At 50.1% G+C, this 17,427-nt stretch overlaps 1 protein-coding gene across 2 annotated transcripts in view; it reads right to left on the reverse strand.

The window, feature by feature from the left end:
- LOC116951021 (calcium/calmodulin-dependent protein kinase type II delta chain-like) overlaps nucleotides 1–17,427 on the reverse strand; it is a 96,655-nt gene that overhangs the window by 48,744 nt on the left and 30,484 nt on the right. For both annotated transcript variants that reach the window (XM_032969290.2, XM_032969291.2), the window contains exon 3: nucleotides 15,282–15,341. In XM_032969290.2, the coding sequence (XP_032825181.1) occupies nucleotides 15,282–15,341 (60 nt within the window). The remainder of the gene's footprint in view (nucleotides 1–15,281; nucleotides 15,342–17,427) is intronic.

Raw genomic sequence — 17,427 nt, forward strand, 5'->3', positions numbered from 1 at the left:
GGAGAGGCAGGAGAGTGCGTGGAGGGGAGGAGAGTGAGGTGAGAGGGGAGAGGCAGGAGAGTGCGTGGAGGGGAGTCGAGTGCGACGAGAGGGGAGAGCTGGGCAGGGGCGAGTCAGTGGATCTGCGATTAGATTGGGAGCCAGTGGGGCACGGGAGGGGTGGAGGGGAATCAGATCGTTGGGGGGGGTGGATGGGATCTCATTTTACGGGTGCGTCCGAGAAGTCCGGCCAGCACCCGTAAATGTGCGGGCCGGACCGAACCTCTGATTAGCACGGTTGTCTACGTACGGTGCGAAAGACGTTCAAAGTACACACGTACATCACGTGGAGCTCGGAGATGACGGATTTGGTAGAGTCCGTAGGAGGAGGGAGTTGCAATCGTCAAAACCCCCGAGGATGCGATTCATCTCCATTGACAGACGCCGCTCCGGGCCCTTGGGGCAAGCTTGGGTTGAACGGGACGAAATAATCCGGGGCCTGGTTTTGTTGGCTCGATCCCTTTACCCTACCCCACATGCGACCCTGGGAGGCTCAACGTTAAATGCGAATTCAATGCAAAGTGATTCGGTATCAATCATTCAATTAAACGGCGCCTGCTCGGGCCACCTGACGCGTGCAATTTCCCCTAACGGAGAGGGCCATTAATGCCTCTCCCCACATCGTTACATTTTACATTTAACCCCCGTAATTCTATACCCATCGATTTTGAGCCCTACACATAACAGCTCGTTTTATATTTTTATATTTTTAAACATCCTCAAGTACCATGTGACAAAAAAATCCATGGCAACCATCCTGACCTCAAAAATTAGATTGGATGATACAACCACGGGCTGCAGAACCCAGACGACGGAGTTAAAAATAGTACCAGTGGCAAGGTGGCCTAGGTGACTCAGCCAAGCACCTCTTCGGGTTCTGGGTTTGAGTCCAGGCTCAATGAACCCGCGATTGATCCAATTGTGCCGATGCCACATGGCTCAGCAGTCGAGCGAGCGGCTCGAAACCTGGTTGGGGGATTGATTCGGTCCCATCATTCTGCTATGGTTTAGAAAATAGGTACCACTTTGCGGGCGAAGGTCAGCAGTGGTTGTGCCATGGATAATACATTCATTCGTGGGATTTCCACCACTGACTCGTGGCTGTAAAAAGCAGATGAGCACCGGCTTCAATGCTCTTTTGAGCAGGAAAGCAATTCAACTTGCTGCCTTGGGTTTTTGATGGTCTCAGCCTGGGCACTGGCAATTATAAAAAATACATTAAATAAATTAATATTTCCAGTTAATTCACCTAGGTCCAATTTTATGCGCGAAAATTGCTCGAAAATATATATCACCACGATTGAGATGGAACTGGTAGCGGCGCGCTGTGCGATAAATCCGACGACGTGCCTTAAATCCCAAGCCATCGGCCAACGTATCACAGAACCGTTCCTGCGTGCCCCCCTCCTCCACCAACCCACGCTGACCAGCGTGGTGAAGTATGGTCATACAACCATCACGGCTGGAGGGGGGTGGGGGGGGGCTTTCATCCAGCAGTGGATTGACAACGGGGGCTGTATATTGTTTTATTTCACCACCACACAACTCTAGGTGATATGACGGCCACTGCGTCGTCGATGCACACATGTGGCGCATCGTTTTGGTCGCTCCACTGCTGGACTGGAAGTACACGTGCAGCCCACACCTTGTAGGGGGCCATGAAAGATATTTGGTCATACTTCACCACACTGGTCAGTGTGGGTTGGTGAAAGAGGATGGGGGGGGTAAGCAGAACAACAAGAGGTTTTGCTGCACTATCCTCTACTGCGCACAATGCCCTCCCACGTCGTCTTTTCGTGCATGGTGGTCACCCATCCAAGCAATATCCAGGCTCAATGCCGCTTAGCCTCTAGGAACTGACGAGGCTGAGCCCTTTCAGCATGATGCGGTCACAGGCCCTGGACTCGTATTGCATTACAAGTGTGTGTGACCGGCATCAACAGGTACCGCTGCCGCCACCACCACCATCATCGTCGTTTATTATTTATAATCGCGCCTCTTATGCAGCGTATATCTCGAGGCGCCAGTGGTGTAACAAGACCGCTAAAATGATCGTCATGCCGCGTCTCTCACGCTCACTGAAAAAGGGTAAGAGGCGCAGCCCCGCGACTGGCTGCTCACGCCGCTGCTGGTGGAAGGAGCACTCCATTGGAAGCTCTAAAGAGTCAACTCTTTCATGTTGAGCAAACTATTTCCATTACTTCTAAATATTTTTTTTATTTAAACCAGAAAAGGCCCACTGAGATTATATAGCTCTTTTTCAGAGGCGACCTGGCCACACAAATGATAGTTCAATTAAGTGGCTTATATCATGTGTAAATGTATACCAGCCACACTATACTAAACACATGTTGATTCTAAATGTGGGACGGAAAAAAACCTGGAGGACCTGGAGAAAAATCCACACGACCACGGGGAGGTAACATTCAAACTCTAAATATACAGCAGGGGTTACTGTCTGGATCTAACCCATGACCTCCTGCATACCAGGCAAGGGATTTAACATCTCGGTACCGCTGCGCTCTGGTTAGAGGTGGGAGTACCCACACTTTACCCCACCACACGCATCCTGCCGATCGACTAATTGTGGTGAATCTAAACTGCCGGGCGGACGGAGCTGGCGGAAGAGGATTTTTTAAGAAACTCGAACCGTTGATTCAACGGCGGCGTCAGGAGATCGAAGTTCAACCGGCGACCTCTGGATTGCAAGTCCAGTGCGCTGCTAACCACTGCACCATATTGTTTTTTTTCTCAATAATGAAGATTTAGATTCACACAAGAAGTCAGCGAAAGGGGGGGGGGGCAGATCCCCGGTGCTTATCTGCAAGACGGTGCATATTAAATTGAATTGGGTTGAGTGTCTTGTGTAACGTCAATTACGTTGAAAAAAAAGACTGAGATATATACGTCTGCTGTGTCAGCTTGCAGAGATCCCCCCCCCCCCCCACCGTGCTTTGTGCCACCTCCATCCGTTACCCACAAACCCCTACCCTCCCGCCACCCCAGGGCTCAATTTATACTCGATGCAACAGCAGCTCCAAAAATCCTGCATGCCCATTGGCTAACGGGACATGCTTTCAATTGTGATAGATGCACACTCTTTGATACGCCAACACACGCGCACACCTGGAGGGTATGACACACGCACACAACAACCACAAACAATGCGCAGCTTGCTGTGCGAACAGTCTAATCGGACGCATCTAAACGTTACCCTAGCTGCCTTACAGTTTATATTCATATTCACATCACCAGTCTTTTACTCCCAGCCTTGCACATCACTAGGACATTTGAGATGCAGCTTTCTAATCGTGTGGTACTTTTGTTCGATTCCACTCTCCCCCGCTTCCCCCCCCCACCTGTGGGACTTGAGCTGTATCCACATCTTTGAGAACTGCTCCCCCAGCCCACACCCTGCTCTCGTCCCCCCCACCCTCCTCAGCTATATAAACCCGTGTCAGAGCGATCTCTTTGACATTTCTCAGCAACTGTCTTCGCTGTGTGTGTTCCTACCCGATGACGGACGCTAGCTAGTGTTGCGCCCAAAACGTCGTGATTTAATTTAGTTGTTTTAATTTTTTTTACCTACGTGACTTTACCGAAAAAAACAAAGAGTATGTGGCCCATCTATTTATATCGCTGGGTGGACAGAAGGCGGTAGGAGGATTTAACACAAAGTGACAGATTTTGTTTTTATTTACGAAAAAATGTGATTTCGTAATGTTCAGCATCTTGAGATGCAATTTGGGATAATAGACGAAAATTTTTACTTTCATTGTTTCAGCTGCCACGCCGGGAGGTCAAACCCGCAACCTCTGAAATTCAACTCGGGTGTGCTAACCCATGACAACACGACAGAATCCATGACTTATGGTAAAGAAATATAATAATACAACATATGTATGTTGAAGTTCTTTAGCACCGTACGTAGCCAACCGTGCTAAAATCGGAGGTGCGACAAAAAAATTATCTCCATTACTCGACGGACGACGCTTCACCTGAAACCGGATGTGGAACGACGTCCCTGCCTTGTGAGCAAGAACGTGGAGCGACGCGATCTGGCGCGGGTTCTCCCCAAACAGCATCCCTCGCGCAAATGAGCCACCTACCCACCTCATCCCCCCCCCCCCCCTGCCATGGACCCATTTTCCTTGTTAAGCGAATGAAGAACACCGCTCGAGGAATTATCCATCAATCACAACGCCACTCTCCTGCCCCACGGTGGCGGCGACAACGGCACGAGGAGAATGTTTTTATATCTCGCGTGCGGTGGCCTCCGAATTGTGGAAAATCCCCGACTGGGAGAAACAAAAAAAATAATCCGACCCGTGCTCGTTTTGGTTGTGGCACCCAGGACCTTTGAGGATATCGCTTCCCTTTCATCCACCTTAGCCCCACCGCCGCCCCCACCGGGTGTCCCCACATCTCCCCCCCCGCACCCCCAACTCCGCTGCGTGTCCAGAGCTCTCCCCCTCCGCTCCCTCCGCGTGGCCTACATACCGCTCGCGAATGGCTGCACCGTAGCGGAGGGTGACGTACACACGATTTGATATATTGAGGCTGGGGTTCCCAGCTGGGACACACCTTCCCGGCTGGGACACACCTTCCCGGCTGAGACACACCTTCCCGGCTGGGACACACCTTCCCGGCTGGGACACACCTTCCCGGCTGGGACACACCTTCCCGGCTGGGACACACTTTCCCTGCTGAGACACACCTTCCCTGCTGAGACACACCTTCCCGGCTGAGACACACCTTCCCGGCTGAGACACACCTTCCCTGCTGAGACACACCTTCCCAGCTGGGACACACCTTCCCGGCTGAGACACACCTTCCCTGCTGAGACACACCTTCCCGGCTGAGACACACCTTCCCTGCTGAGACACACCTTCCCGGCTGAGACACACCTTCCCTGCTGAGACACACCTTCCCTGCTGAGACACACCTTCCCTGCTGAGACACACCTTCCCTGCTGAGACACACCTTCCCGGCTGGGACACACCTTCCCGGCTGGGACACACCTTCCCGGCTGAGACACACCTTCCCGGCTGGGACACAGCTGGGAAGGTGTCCCACTAGGAGCCAAGCGAATGAGGATTGATCGCGGGATACCCGGAGCACATTCCATCGTCTCCTGTTTCCAAGAAGAAAAAAAAACCTTGAGGTTCTTTGTCGACGTGTCGTTCTTAATCTGGTGAAACATTTACTTCAATTTGCCGATCTTGTATTATTAACTTCTTTGTTGTTGATAATAATTATATATTTTACAATGCTTTGTTCCAAATCCTTTTTTTATGGACAAATGTAATCGTCTGCCATGGTCAATCCACTGCTAGGTGAAGGCCTCCCCGAGTCGCCACCACATATCATGATCCACCTACAGTACCTGCACACAATCTCATTGTATCGCTCCATCTCGACGACGAACGTGCTCTCAGATGGAACAAAAACAAAACGGGTATCATTTTCCTTTTTTGCTTAAAATAGCTCCATGTTTTCTTCGTCCCAAAAACATAAAAAGATGGAGAAAAAAAACCCACAGATAAGCAACGTGAGGTCTAAATGGAAAACAAATTACAAAACCGATAAAATATAAATAAAGGGGGACAAACCCAAACAATGACATTTTCTGAAACGAAATCGTACGTGACCTTATCGGAACGCTCCCGCTCGAAGGTAACGCGCCGAGATGACGACACCCCCCGCGTGCGCCTCGCTGCGCCGTGCTATGGGATTCTTAAAAGGGAAATAAGAATAAAATAAACAAGAGGATGCCTGGTAAATAAAAAATCAGTTTCGAGAAAGAGATAGACCGTGGGATCAGAAGAGGCCTCTGCTACAGCCCCCCCGCCCCGTTCCGCATACTTAAAGCGATGCTCCCGGAGGATTTACACTCAGGAACATTTTCATGCATTGAAATGGGAACGGCGCAAGCGCACACACAACACACGCAGGAGCAAGGACACCCACGCACACAAAGACTAAGACCCCCCCCGTATAGCCTTAGTAGACTGTAGGGGCAAGCGCCGTCAGCGAGCATCTATAAAAGCCGGCACGGCACACAAGGAGGTGGGTGGCCAACACCACGCCCGGCCGCCTTTGTCTCCCAAGTGGCGATGTTTGCACATCGCACCAGGCACTCATTTGAGGCCGAGTCGACCTAGGGGAGGCCCAGGACCAGTTCAGATAATCGTCACTGATGTTGGCCGTGAGCGGGTATCGAACCCGGGTGGCCAGGTTGGTAGGTTGGTAGCACAGCGTAGCGCAAACCGCTACACCACCGTTCTAAACAATAAGCCACCGCGTGCACACGCACACCCAGTGTTTATTTCATCCAAAACTTAATTTGAAATTTGGAACACCGATTGCCGCTGGCACTGTGCAACCGTGGCCCAGGAATAGACCCCGCTGTCGTGATGATATTCACGCTAAAGCCAACACACAATCTCATCGATGTTCGCGTACACGTACACACACACGTGTTGTGCAAGGATACGTGCGTAACATGCCAAGGCATCACGATCGGTGCAGGGAAGCCCCCAGCACGGTGTCTTGGGCAGAATTTTAATGAGACAGCTCATTAAGAGCTCCCGACAGATTCAGCAGCAGTAACAGCACCAGTAGCCAATGTGTCATCCAATCCTGCATCACAACACCAACCCACCCACCTCAGCTTCGTTCCAAAAACTCCCAAATATACAAACCTCCACAGCTCTCCTGCACCCTAAAGTCATCCGCAATGCCATACCACCACCCCCCCCCCCCCCCCCCCGTATGTCCTCAACATTCTGTTGGGGCAAGTGCTGTTAGCGACCGTCTATGAAGGCCGACAGGACACACGAGGGGGTGGGTGGCCAGCACCACGCCCGGCCGCCTTAGTCTCCTAGGTCGACTCAGCCTCATTTGAGCCTCATTTGAGGCTGAGTCGACCTAGGAGGGGCGGCCAGGAACCGGTTCAATGAATCGCCACTGGTGATGTTGGTGGCCGCGAGCGGGAATTGAACTCTGGTGGACGGGTTCGTCGCGCAGCGGCTCCCAGCAGCAGCAGCTCTCCCGTCGGAATCCCCCCCGACCTGTTCTGCGGCCTCCCCTCCCACCGCGCAAGGGAGGAGAATCCACTCGCGCAGACGCACAGCCTCGCCCGCTCTCGGGCTTGAATGATGGCCGAATGATTTTATCCCCGCCGCCGCCGATATCGCTCAGCCTAAATATAGCAGCACCCCCCCCCCCTCGTTTGCATCGGCCGCATCTGCATTTTGATGCCGCCCCGAGAACACACCACACAGCAGCCATCTCTCGCCTCCCAGAAAACGGGGAGGTAGAGACAAATTTCGATTTAAAGCTTTCGTGACTGCAATGATTCATCTTCTTTGGTTCTTTCGGTAAAGTCACGTAGAATGAGAATAAAATAATAAATTGATAAAATAAAATAACACAATAATATTCTCACGACGTTTCGGCCACAACACAAGCGGCCTTCATCAGGTGAAGGGGGCGAGACTGTCTGGTAGGACAGCGCTGGAGTGAGAGAGCCACGTTCAGATCACGGCTTTTAAGCTGTGTGAGAGGAACAAAGAGCCTTGACACAGGAATTAGCATAAAATTTAGCATTGAAATGGCTGAATGATTAGCTTGTGACTGGTCACAGAAATAGCTATGTTAAAAGTTAAAGCATACACATCCGCAGAGGCACCCATTGTTAAAAGGAATTAGCATAGAATTTAGCATTGAAATAGCTAAGTTAAGGCATACACATCCGCAGAGGCACCCCTTGACAATGGGATTAGCATAGAATTTAGCATTGAAATGGCTGAGTGATTCGCTTGTAACTGCTACAGAAATAGCTACGTTGAAGTCAGTGCATACACATTCACCGAGGCACTTAGTACAAATCAAACAGGAGAATTTAGCATTGAAATAACTAGGCGAATTTAGCATTGAAATAACTGGGTGATTTGCTAGTGACTGGTCACAGAAATGACTACACATCTGAGCTATTCACAGTACTATATAGTGAACCAATAAAAACTAAAATATAAATTACCTTCATGTTATCAATAAACTCTATATTCTCCAATCAGCTAAGCTACCAACCATAAGTCGTTATATATCACAATGCTATATGGCGAAAAAATGGGTGGATTCTTACCCTCAAATTTCCGTACCACGGATAGCTATGGGCCCCGTTCAGACGGACGAGTTCGTCCATGGTCGGAACAGAGGAGGGGGAGAGAGACAGCTGCGAGGCCCTAGTATGCTCCATGTTGTAAACCATACCATTAACCGTGGTGTGAGAGGTATTAAGAGGCAATGCTGGCGAAAGAGCTGCGGTCTGAAGGACATCGTAAAATTACAATTAATTAAGAACAGAAATGATTTAACACATCTTTCCAGTGGTTACTAAGCCTGAATCCATCTTCTCGGTTGAAATTGTCTCTGTGCTTGTATATGTGAATGGCCTCATGAACGAATCTCTCATGGTAGCCGGTTGGTTTGCAAAGAACCTCCGTCTTGGAGAAGTCAATGTCATGTGAGCCCACTGAATTGTAACAGTGGTCTGCCACGGCAGAGGAGTTCGTCTTACCGTGTTTCAAGTCTGCTTTATGTTCGCGGATGCGGTCCGAGATATGTCTTTTGGTTTCTCCAATGTAGCTACTACCACAGAGGCACTTTAGTTTGTAAACGCCTGGGTACTGTATGTCTGGAAGAGCATCTTTTACAGATGGAACTAAATCACGGATTTTGTGTACTGTGTTGAATCGGACCTGGATCTTGTGTTTATTCAGGATTTTGGAGATCTTTTTAGTGACCCCTGCAATGTAGGGTAAGGTGATGGTTTTGAGTGGCTCCACAAGAGGATCCTTCTTCATGACTGGAGTGATGGCTTTGCGGATTGTGTAGTCGGAGTAGCCATTAGCCCTGAGAGCCTGGTGTACGTGCTTGAGTTCACTGGTAATGTGTTCCTGGTCGGAAATGCATTGGGCTCTATGGTATAGAGTCTTGATGAGGCAGTTCTTCTGGGATGGATGGTGGTGGGAATCCGGTTTCAAGTAAGCATCTGTATGGGTAGCTTTCCTGTAGACAGAGTGGCTCATTGAACCATCATGTCTCCTTTTAATTAAGACATCCAGAAAGGGTAGTTTGCCATCTTCTATGCTAATTCCTTTTAACAATGGGTGCCTCTGCGGATGTGTATGCTTTAACTTTTAACATAGCTATTTCTGTGACCAGTCACAAGCTAATCATTCAGCCATTTCAATGCTAAATTTTATGCTAATTCCTGTGTCAAGGCTCTTTGTTCCTCTCACACAGCTTAAAAGCCGTGATCTGAACGTGGCTCTCTCACTCCAGCGCTGTCCTACCAGACAGTCTCGCCCCCTTCACCTGATGAAGGCCGCTTGTGTTGTGGCCGAAACGTCGTGAGAATATTATTGTGTTATTTTATTTTATCAATTTATTATTTTATTCTCATTCTACGTGACTTTACCGAAAGAACCAAAGAAGAGGTAGAGACATTTAAATGAATATAAATAAACCACCGGGCGAGGCTTTTGTTTCACACCGGGTTTTGTGACCGTGCCTTTTGTGGACGACGTGTGGCTACGATGTTGCATCGTTTTGCGATGCCCTGTGGCGTGGAGGGGGTTGCTCGGGCGACCCGAGTTCGATTCCCCGCTCGCGGCCAATGACCGTGGCGAATACCGGAACCTGCTGCAGAGCCTGCAAGCTCGGTGGACTCCTCATCCTTATCAAGGAGGCACCTGCTGGGTTTGCGCAATACATCGGCTCTGGGCAGATAAAGGGCAACCGAACACGGTGCTGGCCACCCACGACCTTCATCCCGGTGCTGCTTGCCCCCCCCCCCCAACCGTCTGCTAAAGGCTACACGGGGACATTATTTGCCGTGCGCTGTGGTGACATCGCCGTCGTTCGTTGTTGCGCACTGTAGCCAGGCATTGAACCGAGGTCGTGGCGGGGTGGGGGGTTATTTGTCCTGTACTTCACCACGCTGGTCAGAGTTGGATGAAAGCAGGGCAGAGGACACAAGACACATGCAGTTCACTGATGTACGGTTCAACAATGGCTTTTGCGGTCCTGCCCTCTGGTGCCCACCTCACATCGTTCCACAGCCGAAAACACCACGGTGGCTTGGAGACGTTAACTACCCCGCCTGATTTACAGGAGGCTGTGGGTTCGATCCCAACCCGGACCCCTGTATATTTTGTGTTTGCATGTCCTCTTTCCCCGTGGCTGCGTGGATTATTCTCCGGGTCCTCCTGTTTTTTCCCCTCCACATGTAGAAACTTGCGTTAAGAGGAGTTGACTGCTCAACATTTCCGCATACGCCACTATTTTGAGCTATCATTTGTGGCCAGGTCACTTTTAAAAAGGAGCTATACAAGCTCAGTGGGCCTTACCTGGTAAAATAAAAAAAATATATAGTTTCGTTTACAATAGTTTTACACCTGCTACGAATGGTGGCCACCCATCAAAGTACTATCCAGGCTCAATCTTACTCTGCCACCGCAGAGGATCTTATGAGATTCGGGTGCATTCCGGGTGATGTGACCATATGCAAATATACGTGTATACAAACATTCACGTTTCTAGCCACACAACCAGCTTCATTTGCAGCCATTGGCGTTGCCTAAAACCACACACTGTACAGTGTTTATTACATATCGATTGATCGATTGAGTAGCCGAGAGATTGATGTCTGCTATTGAAGCAGGTGACAGCCGGTTGAGAATCGCTATCGCGAGCGAGACCCTGGCTAACCATAATTTTACAGGTTGACACTGTTGTTACATTTGAGGTTTCAGTTGTTTTGTGTTAAAAAAAACCATTAAATTGTGGGGTGGATTTTAATCCGGTCACATTGCTCGCAGTCGACCAGGCTTGCAAATTATGAACTACGTCGTAATGGGAGATGCCATCATCCTTGAAGGCTTGGACAATAAGTAAAGATACACGTTACACATTTCCGCATTGTTACGCGGGGGAAATGTTGGTCAGCAAAATGACTCGACGGCAGAGTCGTCGCTAGACGCTGGGCATCGAGGGGAGGGGGCGAGGCGAGGTGCCACCCCGAGAGAGACACGGCCACTGACAAGAGGTAAAAAGAGGCGCGGAGGGAGAGGGAGAGACTCGGGAGACAGATAGAGAGGGGGGGAGGGACACGAGGAGAGAGGCAAGCAGAGACTCAAGATGCAGAGGGAGATGGACAGAGACAAACACGAAGAGACAGTCTCATGGGATATGCAGTCACACCATAGTCGGGGGGGGGGATGCGTAAATAAGTGGGGGCCCTGTTCAAATGCAAATGCTGCGCTGCACTAAGACAACGCTGCCCACGTTCACCGAATCACCGGGGTGAGCGTGACACACGACGCCTTAATTTGCATCCGGACGGCGAGTACGGGCAGAGAGATGGGGATCGCGGAACACGGAGGGGGGGGGGGGTGAAGTGAACGACGGCTGGGGTGTTGAGAAACTCCGGCGTCGGTGCCGGCGTGAATGAGGAGGGTGCAGTGGAAGAATGGGGACTATCCGGGGTCACTGCACCTCATTGACCCCGGGAAAGGTTTTGGTTGAAAAATGATTGGTCGGACGAAGGGACGGGCGAATTGAGCAGAACGCTCGCTGCGTGCGCGTCCTCGGGATTGGCGGAGGCCCCTCTCGTCCTCCTGTCGGAGCTCTCCACGAACCGGCGGCCTTCGCTCGGGCACCAGACGGGCCCGCCCGTTGACATTCACGTCGCAATCTTGCAAAGGAGACCTTAATTAACGTAATTGCATAAGAACATTTCAGAAAAACCTAATTTAATTAAATTAGACGGCTGGGAATGTTTGCGCTTCGGATTTTGGATATGGCAAAAGTGCACAAACGATCAGCTCCAGCACGTCATATTACGCAAATGTTACATTATTATTTTTTATTGGGCTCTTTATTGCCAATTAGATGAAAGCTGTGCTCACCGCGGGTCATGTCAGGAGATGGAGAACTCTCACAGCTTAGCAGTGCACACCACTCCGTTGTCAGAATGACTCCGCAAGTTGATGTTTCAAGAACTACTTCTGGAGTCACTTTATAAGAGGGCCCTCTATCTCCATCCGTGATATTGTATGTACTGTGTGTTGAGCTTTTTTTGCACCGTACGTAGCCAACCGTGCGAATCGTAGGTGCAGAAATAATAATTATAAATAATATTACTTAAATGACATTGCATTGGGATACTCCCAGTTGATTTCATTTGTTCAAATTGCTTACCTACCTAATTGCGTGGTCTTCCCCAGCTTATTGTGCCGATACTTTTTTATATATATTCTGAGATTTGTTTTATTGCAGTCTCATGGATTAGATCTCAGTTGTTTAAAAAATGACTTCATTTATTATTTCCTGCCCAATATGGAAATATTATGGAGATGAATACCTAGCCATCTCCTGAACAATTGAATAATAAAGCGTAGTGACCAACCTTGATATTCAGGACACGTCACATGGATATGTCATGTTCGCATGTTATATTTTTTAATGGATGCAAATAAACGTCTCTTGCACCACTGCAAGTGAAATTTAATGATTTTCTGAGGAGGCGTCTAAAAAATAATTAACGCATACCGCGCATGTGCGCCCGCATAAAACATGCACAGGCGCACGCACACAACACATGCACACTCGCATGCTGTCAACAAACAATAACAATAGACCGCCATTTGTTGCGAGGTGATGGGGATGTCACCGCAGTGCTTGTGCCAGGCTACGTGTGCTCAGAGGCCACGTGACAAAGTGTCTAAGGCTCAGCCGCAGGAGGTCATGGAACAGACCTAGGTGTTAACCCAAATAGATTCAAAGACAAAGACCCCCCCCAATATAGCCTAAACAGACTGTTGGGGCAAGTGCTGTTAAGCGAGCACAGATTAAGGCCGGCATGGCACACGAGGTGGTGGGTGGCCAGCTCCACACCTTACCACCTTTGTCTCCCCAGTGGCGATGTTTCCACCACTGCACCAGGTACTCATTTGAGGCCGAGTCGACCTCGGGGAGGGCCCAAGACCGTTTCAGATATTCGTCATCAAAATCTGCCGCGAGTGGGAATGAAAGTCGGGTGGCTGGATTCTGAACGAAATGTGCCAACCACTGCACCACTACTCCATCACAAAACGCAGGTAATCGCACACACATACCGTTCCGGCCTTCATAGGTGCTCGCTAACAGCACTTGCCCCTACAGTCTGCTAAGGCTATACAGGGATCTTTACGCATACACACACGCAGACACCACACACACGTGCACGCACACACCAGCAAGGGACACAAAATAAAAGTAAAAACATCACTGCCAGAATTGTTAAAGCTGCGATATGAGAGAAACACACCCATGGCTATTGGACCCAGCCAGTGATGCTCGTGGTGGCGGATTTCTCTGTCTCTCTTAGTCCCCCTTAAGTTGCATTCGACTATGGCAATGAGATACTTGTGACCGCTTATAGCAAAGCAAGCACGGCACGAGCACGAAAATGGTTTCAGAGTCAACATGCAAATTATTTGCCGAGCAGATAAAAGAAGCCGTTTTAATAATGGGCACAACATGAACAGTGCCAAGTTATGACAAGCCGTGCACGCACGGGGACTTGTGTCCTGTTAACTCGCTCCCATTACCGAGTTAATCATTTGCCAGGCGGCACACGCGACCAGGGGAGAAAGGTGCGCTCTAGAAACACCAGAACCCGCCGATCGGATACGGCACGTGACGAGCAAGCGAGGCGAGAAGCGCCGCCACAAAAAAACGTAATTACGATGTTGGATCATGACAGCGGCTCCCGCTCACAAATAAAACGCACGACGCCGCCACACGGAGTACGATGCACGGGTGCGCGCAAGACACTAATCATGAAACAAAACACCAGCGCGGCAGCCACAATTCACTCCTAAGTGGAAAATATATCACCGCAGCGGCTGTGCCAGGCTGAGTGTTAATTTAAGGGCGAGTGGACTCGGTGGTGGAGGAGGTTCATTGACAGCAGCAGATCACAAGATACATCAGATTTCACTGGATAACGATCTGTTCTTAAGCTCGCGACAAATGCATCGAATCAGGCGCCAAGGGAATCGATCATTGCAAGTTCGTACATGCTGGGAGTAATTAGGACACGCGACCCGTACAGCCGCAAGAGTTGCTGTAATCGCCGATGTAACAAATACGTGAATAGTTTCAGACGCATGCACCAGGGTAGCTGGCGGGTTTACGAGCTCAATGCTTTAGCCGCCCAAACCTTTGCTTGTTGTTGTTGCTTCTCCTCCACCTCCTGAGTTTTTCTGCAGCCGTCTGGAACGCTCTTCCATACCGATATTAGGAAGCCACGGGAACTATGCACTTTTAAAGCTAAATTGAAAACTCATTTTAGTAGAACTGCTTTTTGTGTTTAGACTGTTGTCCCCCCCCCGCACCTCCGATTAGCACAGTTGGCTACGTACAGTGCGAAATAAGTTCAACATGCATCCATGCATACATTTAGATCCCATTAAACGAATACATGCAGATTCACACACATAGTGGCAGAAACGAAAAAAAACACAAGATCCCCCGTGCAGCTTAAACCAAACTGTTGGGTCAGCGAGCACCTATAAAGTCCTGTTGGTGGCCAGAATCACGCCTAGCCACCTTTGTCTCTCAAGTGCTGACGTTTACACACCGTACTAGGTAGCTTGTGTCAAGATAACACAAAAAACTGCCATGCATCACTAAGTGATGGCGATGTGACCACCCAGCGCTTGTACCAGACTCGGTGCACTTTGAAGCCGCATGAAGGGCCGAAGGCTCGTTGTCAGGAGGACACGGGAGCGATGTTCCGTATGTCTTAGCTGACATCAGTCAGATGACCCAGGACACGCACAGAGAGACTTTTAACGGACTCTTGGGACAAGTGCCATGAGCGAGTAGCACCTCTGAAGCCCGTCACGGCGCGAGAAAGTGTGGTGTGACCAACACCACGCCTGGCAGCCTTTGTCGTCTCCCCAGTGTTGATGAGTACAGTCCTCAGCAGGTACTCGTTCAAGGCCCAGTCAACCTCGGCGAGACCCGGACTGGTTGGAATATTCGTCACCGTTGTTGCTGCCGAGCGGGAAATTAACTCGGGACACGGGTTCAGTGCTCTAAGCACTTTGCCACCATTCCCTTCCCCCACCCCACACACAGAAACAAGGGCAGAGAAACACACAGACGGGCAAGGCTGGACTCACCGATATTGGAATGCTTCAGCATGCGGCAAATCCGAGCCTCCCTTTCCAGCTTCTGGTGATCTGTAACACAGGAGAGGCAAACACGGTCGGTTTACAACCCCAAGGCCAGCCGGCAGGGCAAGTGGCCTTGCTCGAAAATAGCGATCGTATAACGGGTCCTCGCCACCAACTCCGGCAATTTGCCACGGCACGGGGGAGACAACCAAAGCACCCTCTAAGATTTAAAGCTTTCGTGACTGCTAGGATCCATACTCTTTGGTTCTATTGGGTAAAGTACCTACGTGACTTTACCCAATAGAACCAAAGAGTAAAGCACACTCTGTTGGCTGTGGAGAGGACCACCGAAAGGAACCGCGAGGAATCCACCGGTTTGGAGACAACACGAAGCCCATTGCTCGTGGTGCAGCGGGGTTGGGCGCACGGCTCGGTCAACGCGACTGCACAGGTCGCAGAGCAGCGCGTGTGCCAGAATCCACGGCTCTTCTGTGTGTCGTGACGGACTGATGTCACTCTAGCCAATTAAGAGGCCTGCTACATTCACCGCGGAGAATCAAGTTCCCAAACGGGGATGTTCCTGCTGCTGCCGACGTGACGCTCATAAATGGAATAGTAATTATAATAAAAGCACCGACAGCATAAGAACTACAAACACACACGCGTATTGAAAAAAATGGGAGATCAAAGGTGCAGCTCTGCAATTCCCTCGCTTATGCCAATGCTGGGCGGAAGAGGCTCCCACCAGAGACAGCCTCTCTAGATCTCATCTGTCATGCTGGTCAGACATCTTGGAAGAGGTTCAAGCACCCACACTTGAGCCCACCACACCGTGACCTGCCGATCGACTAACTACGGTGTTCCCATTTCGACTGCTGGGTGGACAGCGGGGACAGAGGTGGGTAGCAGGACGGGGGGGGGGGGGGGGGCGCTGTGGATTTAAAGAAACTTCCTGCATTGTTTAACTGCTGCACCGGGAGATCAAAGCGGATGACCTCTGGAGCTGAAAGCTGACTTGCTCGCGAATTCTTGTCACCTTCTCATTGGTTTTTGGCTGGCGATCAAACAAGGACGGTCACTGCATGGCGCGCTTTCAGATGCACTTCTGCAGCCGTCTGGATTGCCCCTGCTTCCGGTATTGTGAAACCACTGGAGCTATGTGATATTAAATCGTCTAGATTGAAAACTGAATTCATTAGAACTACTTTTTGTGTTTGGTTTGTTGTCATTTCCCCCGCACCTCTAATGAGCACGATTGGCTATGCACGGTGCAAAGGTTCAATATACATACATCTATTACACACCACCATGTTAGATTGCTATAGAATGTTGCATTGCTAGGGATCCTCAGGCATGCTTGCTAAGCGGTGAAAAATACCTCATTGCCGTTGCCAGTCGAATATACTCTTTGGTTCTATTCGGTAAAGTCACGTGACTTTACCGAATAGAACCAAAGAGTATGGATCCTTGCAGTCACGAAAGCTTTAAATCTACAGTCGAATATAACTCATGTGGATTTTATTTGCAGCCGTGTTCTAAGAGAGGCAGATAAATACACCACCACGAGCAGCACTGGCAGCGCCTTGGGTGTGTTTCTCTCATACTTTTTAGTTTGTGTTTGTCCCCCCCCCCACACACCTCTGATTATCACGGTTGGCTACTTACGGTGCAAAATAAATGCAATAGATTTCTACAGAATTCTGCATTGCGAGGTATCTTCAGGCATGAACATGCCATGCGGTAACACATCCGTGCCGCTCGCTCCGATCTGTAGCGCTCTGGCTGCTGCTTTCCCATCCTCCTTCTCGTCATCTCGTCGGGAAGGCCCCCCCCCCCCAACCAGGGACCCCCCTCGGGGATCCACCAGCCCACCACCCCCGCCCACCGCAGGTGTAATCAACACGCGGAGGAACGAGAGCATGCGTCACTGCCAAGGTCACCCAGGGGTCGCGCCCCGCTTCCCCCGTGAAGCGCCCACCGTCCACGGCTCTCGTTAGAAGCGCTCGCTCGCTCACGGGATGAAACGCAAAATTATGAGTAACGATAACAGGCAAAACCCCGAAATCAACGGGCACGTTACTCGGGCAGTTCTGTAAAAAAAAAGAAAATTGGAATCTCCCAGCTTGTCAAACGTTTCACAATCGTGTTGCTG

Source organism: Petromyzon marinus, chromosome 41 (assembly GCF_048934315.1).
Source record: "Petromyzon marinus isolate PM22_M1 ecotype Great Lakes invasive population chromosome 41, UKy_Petmar_22M1.pri1.0, whole genome shotgun sequence".
Classification (NCBI taxonomy): domain Eukaryota; kingdom Metazoa; phylum Chordata; class Hyperoartia; order Petromyzontiformes; family Petromyzontidae; genus Petromyzon; species Petromyzon marinus.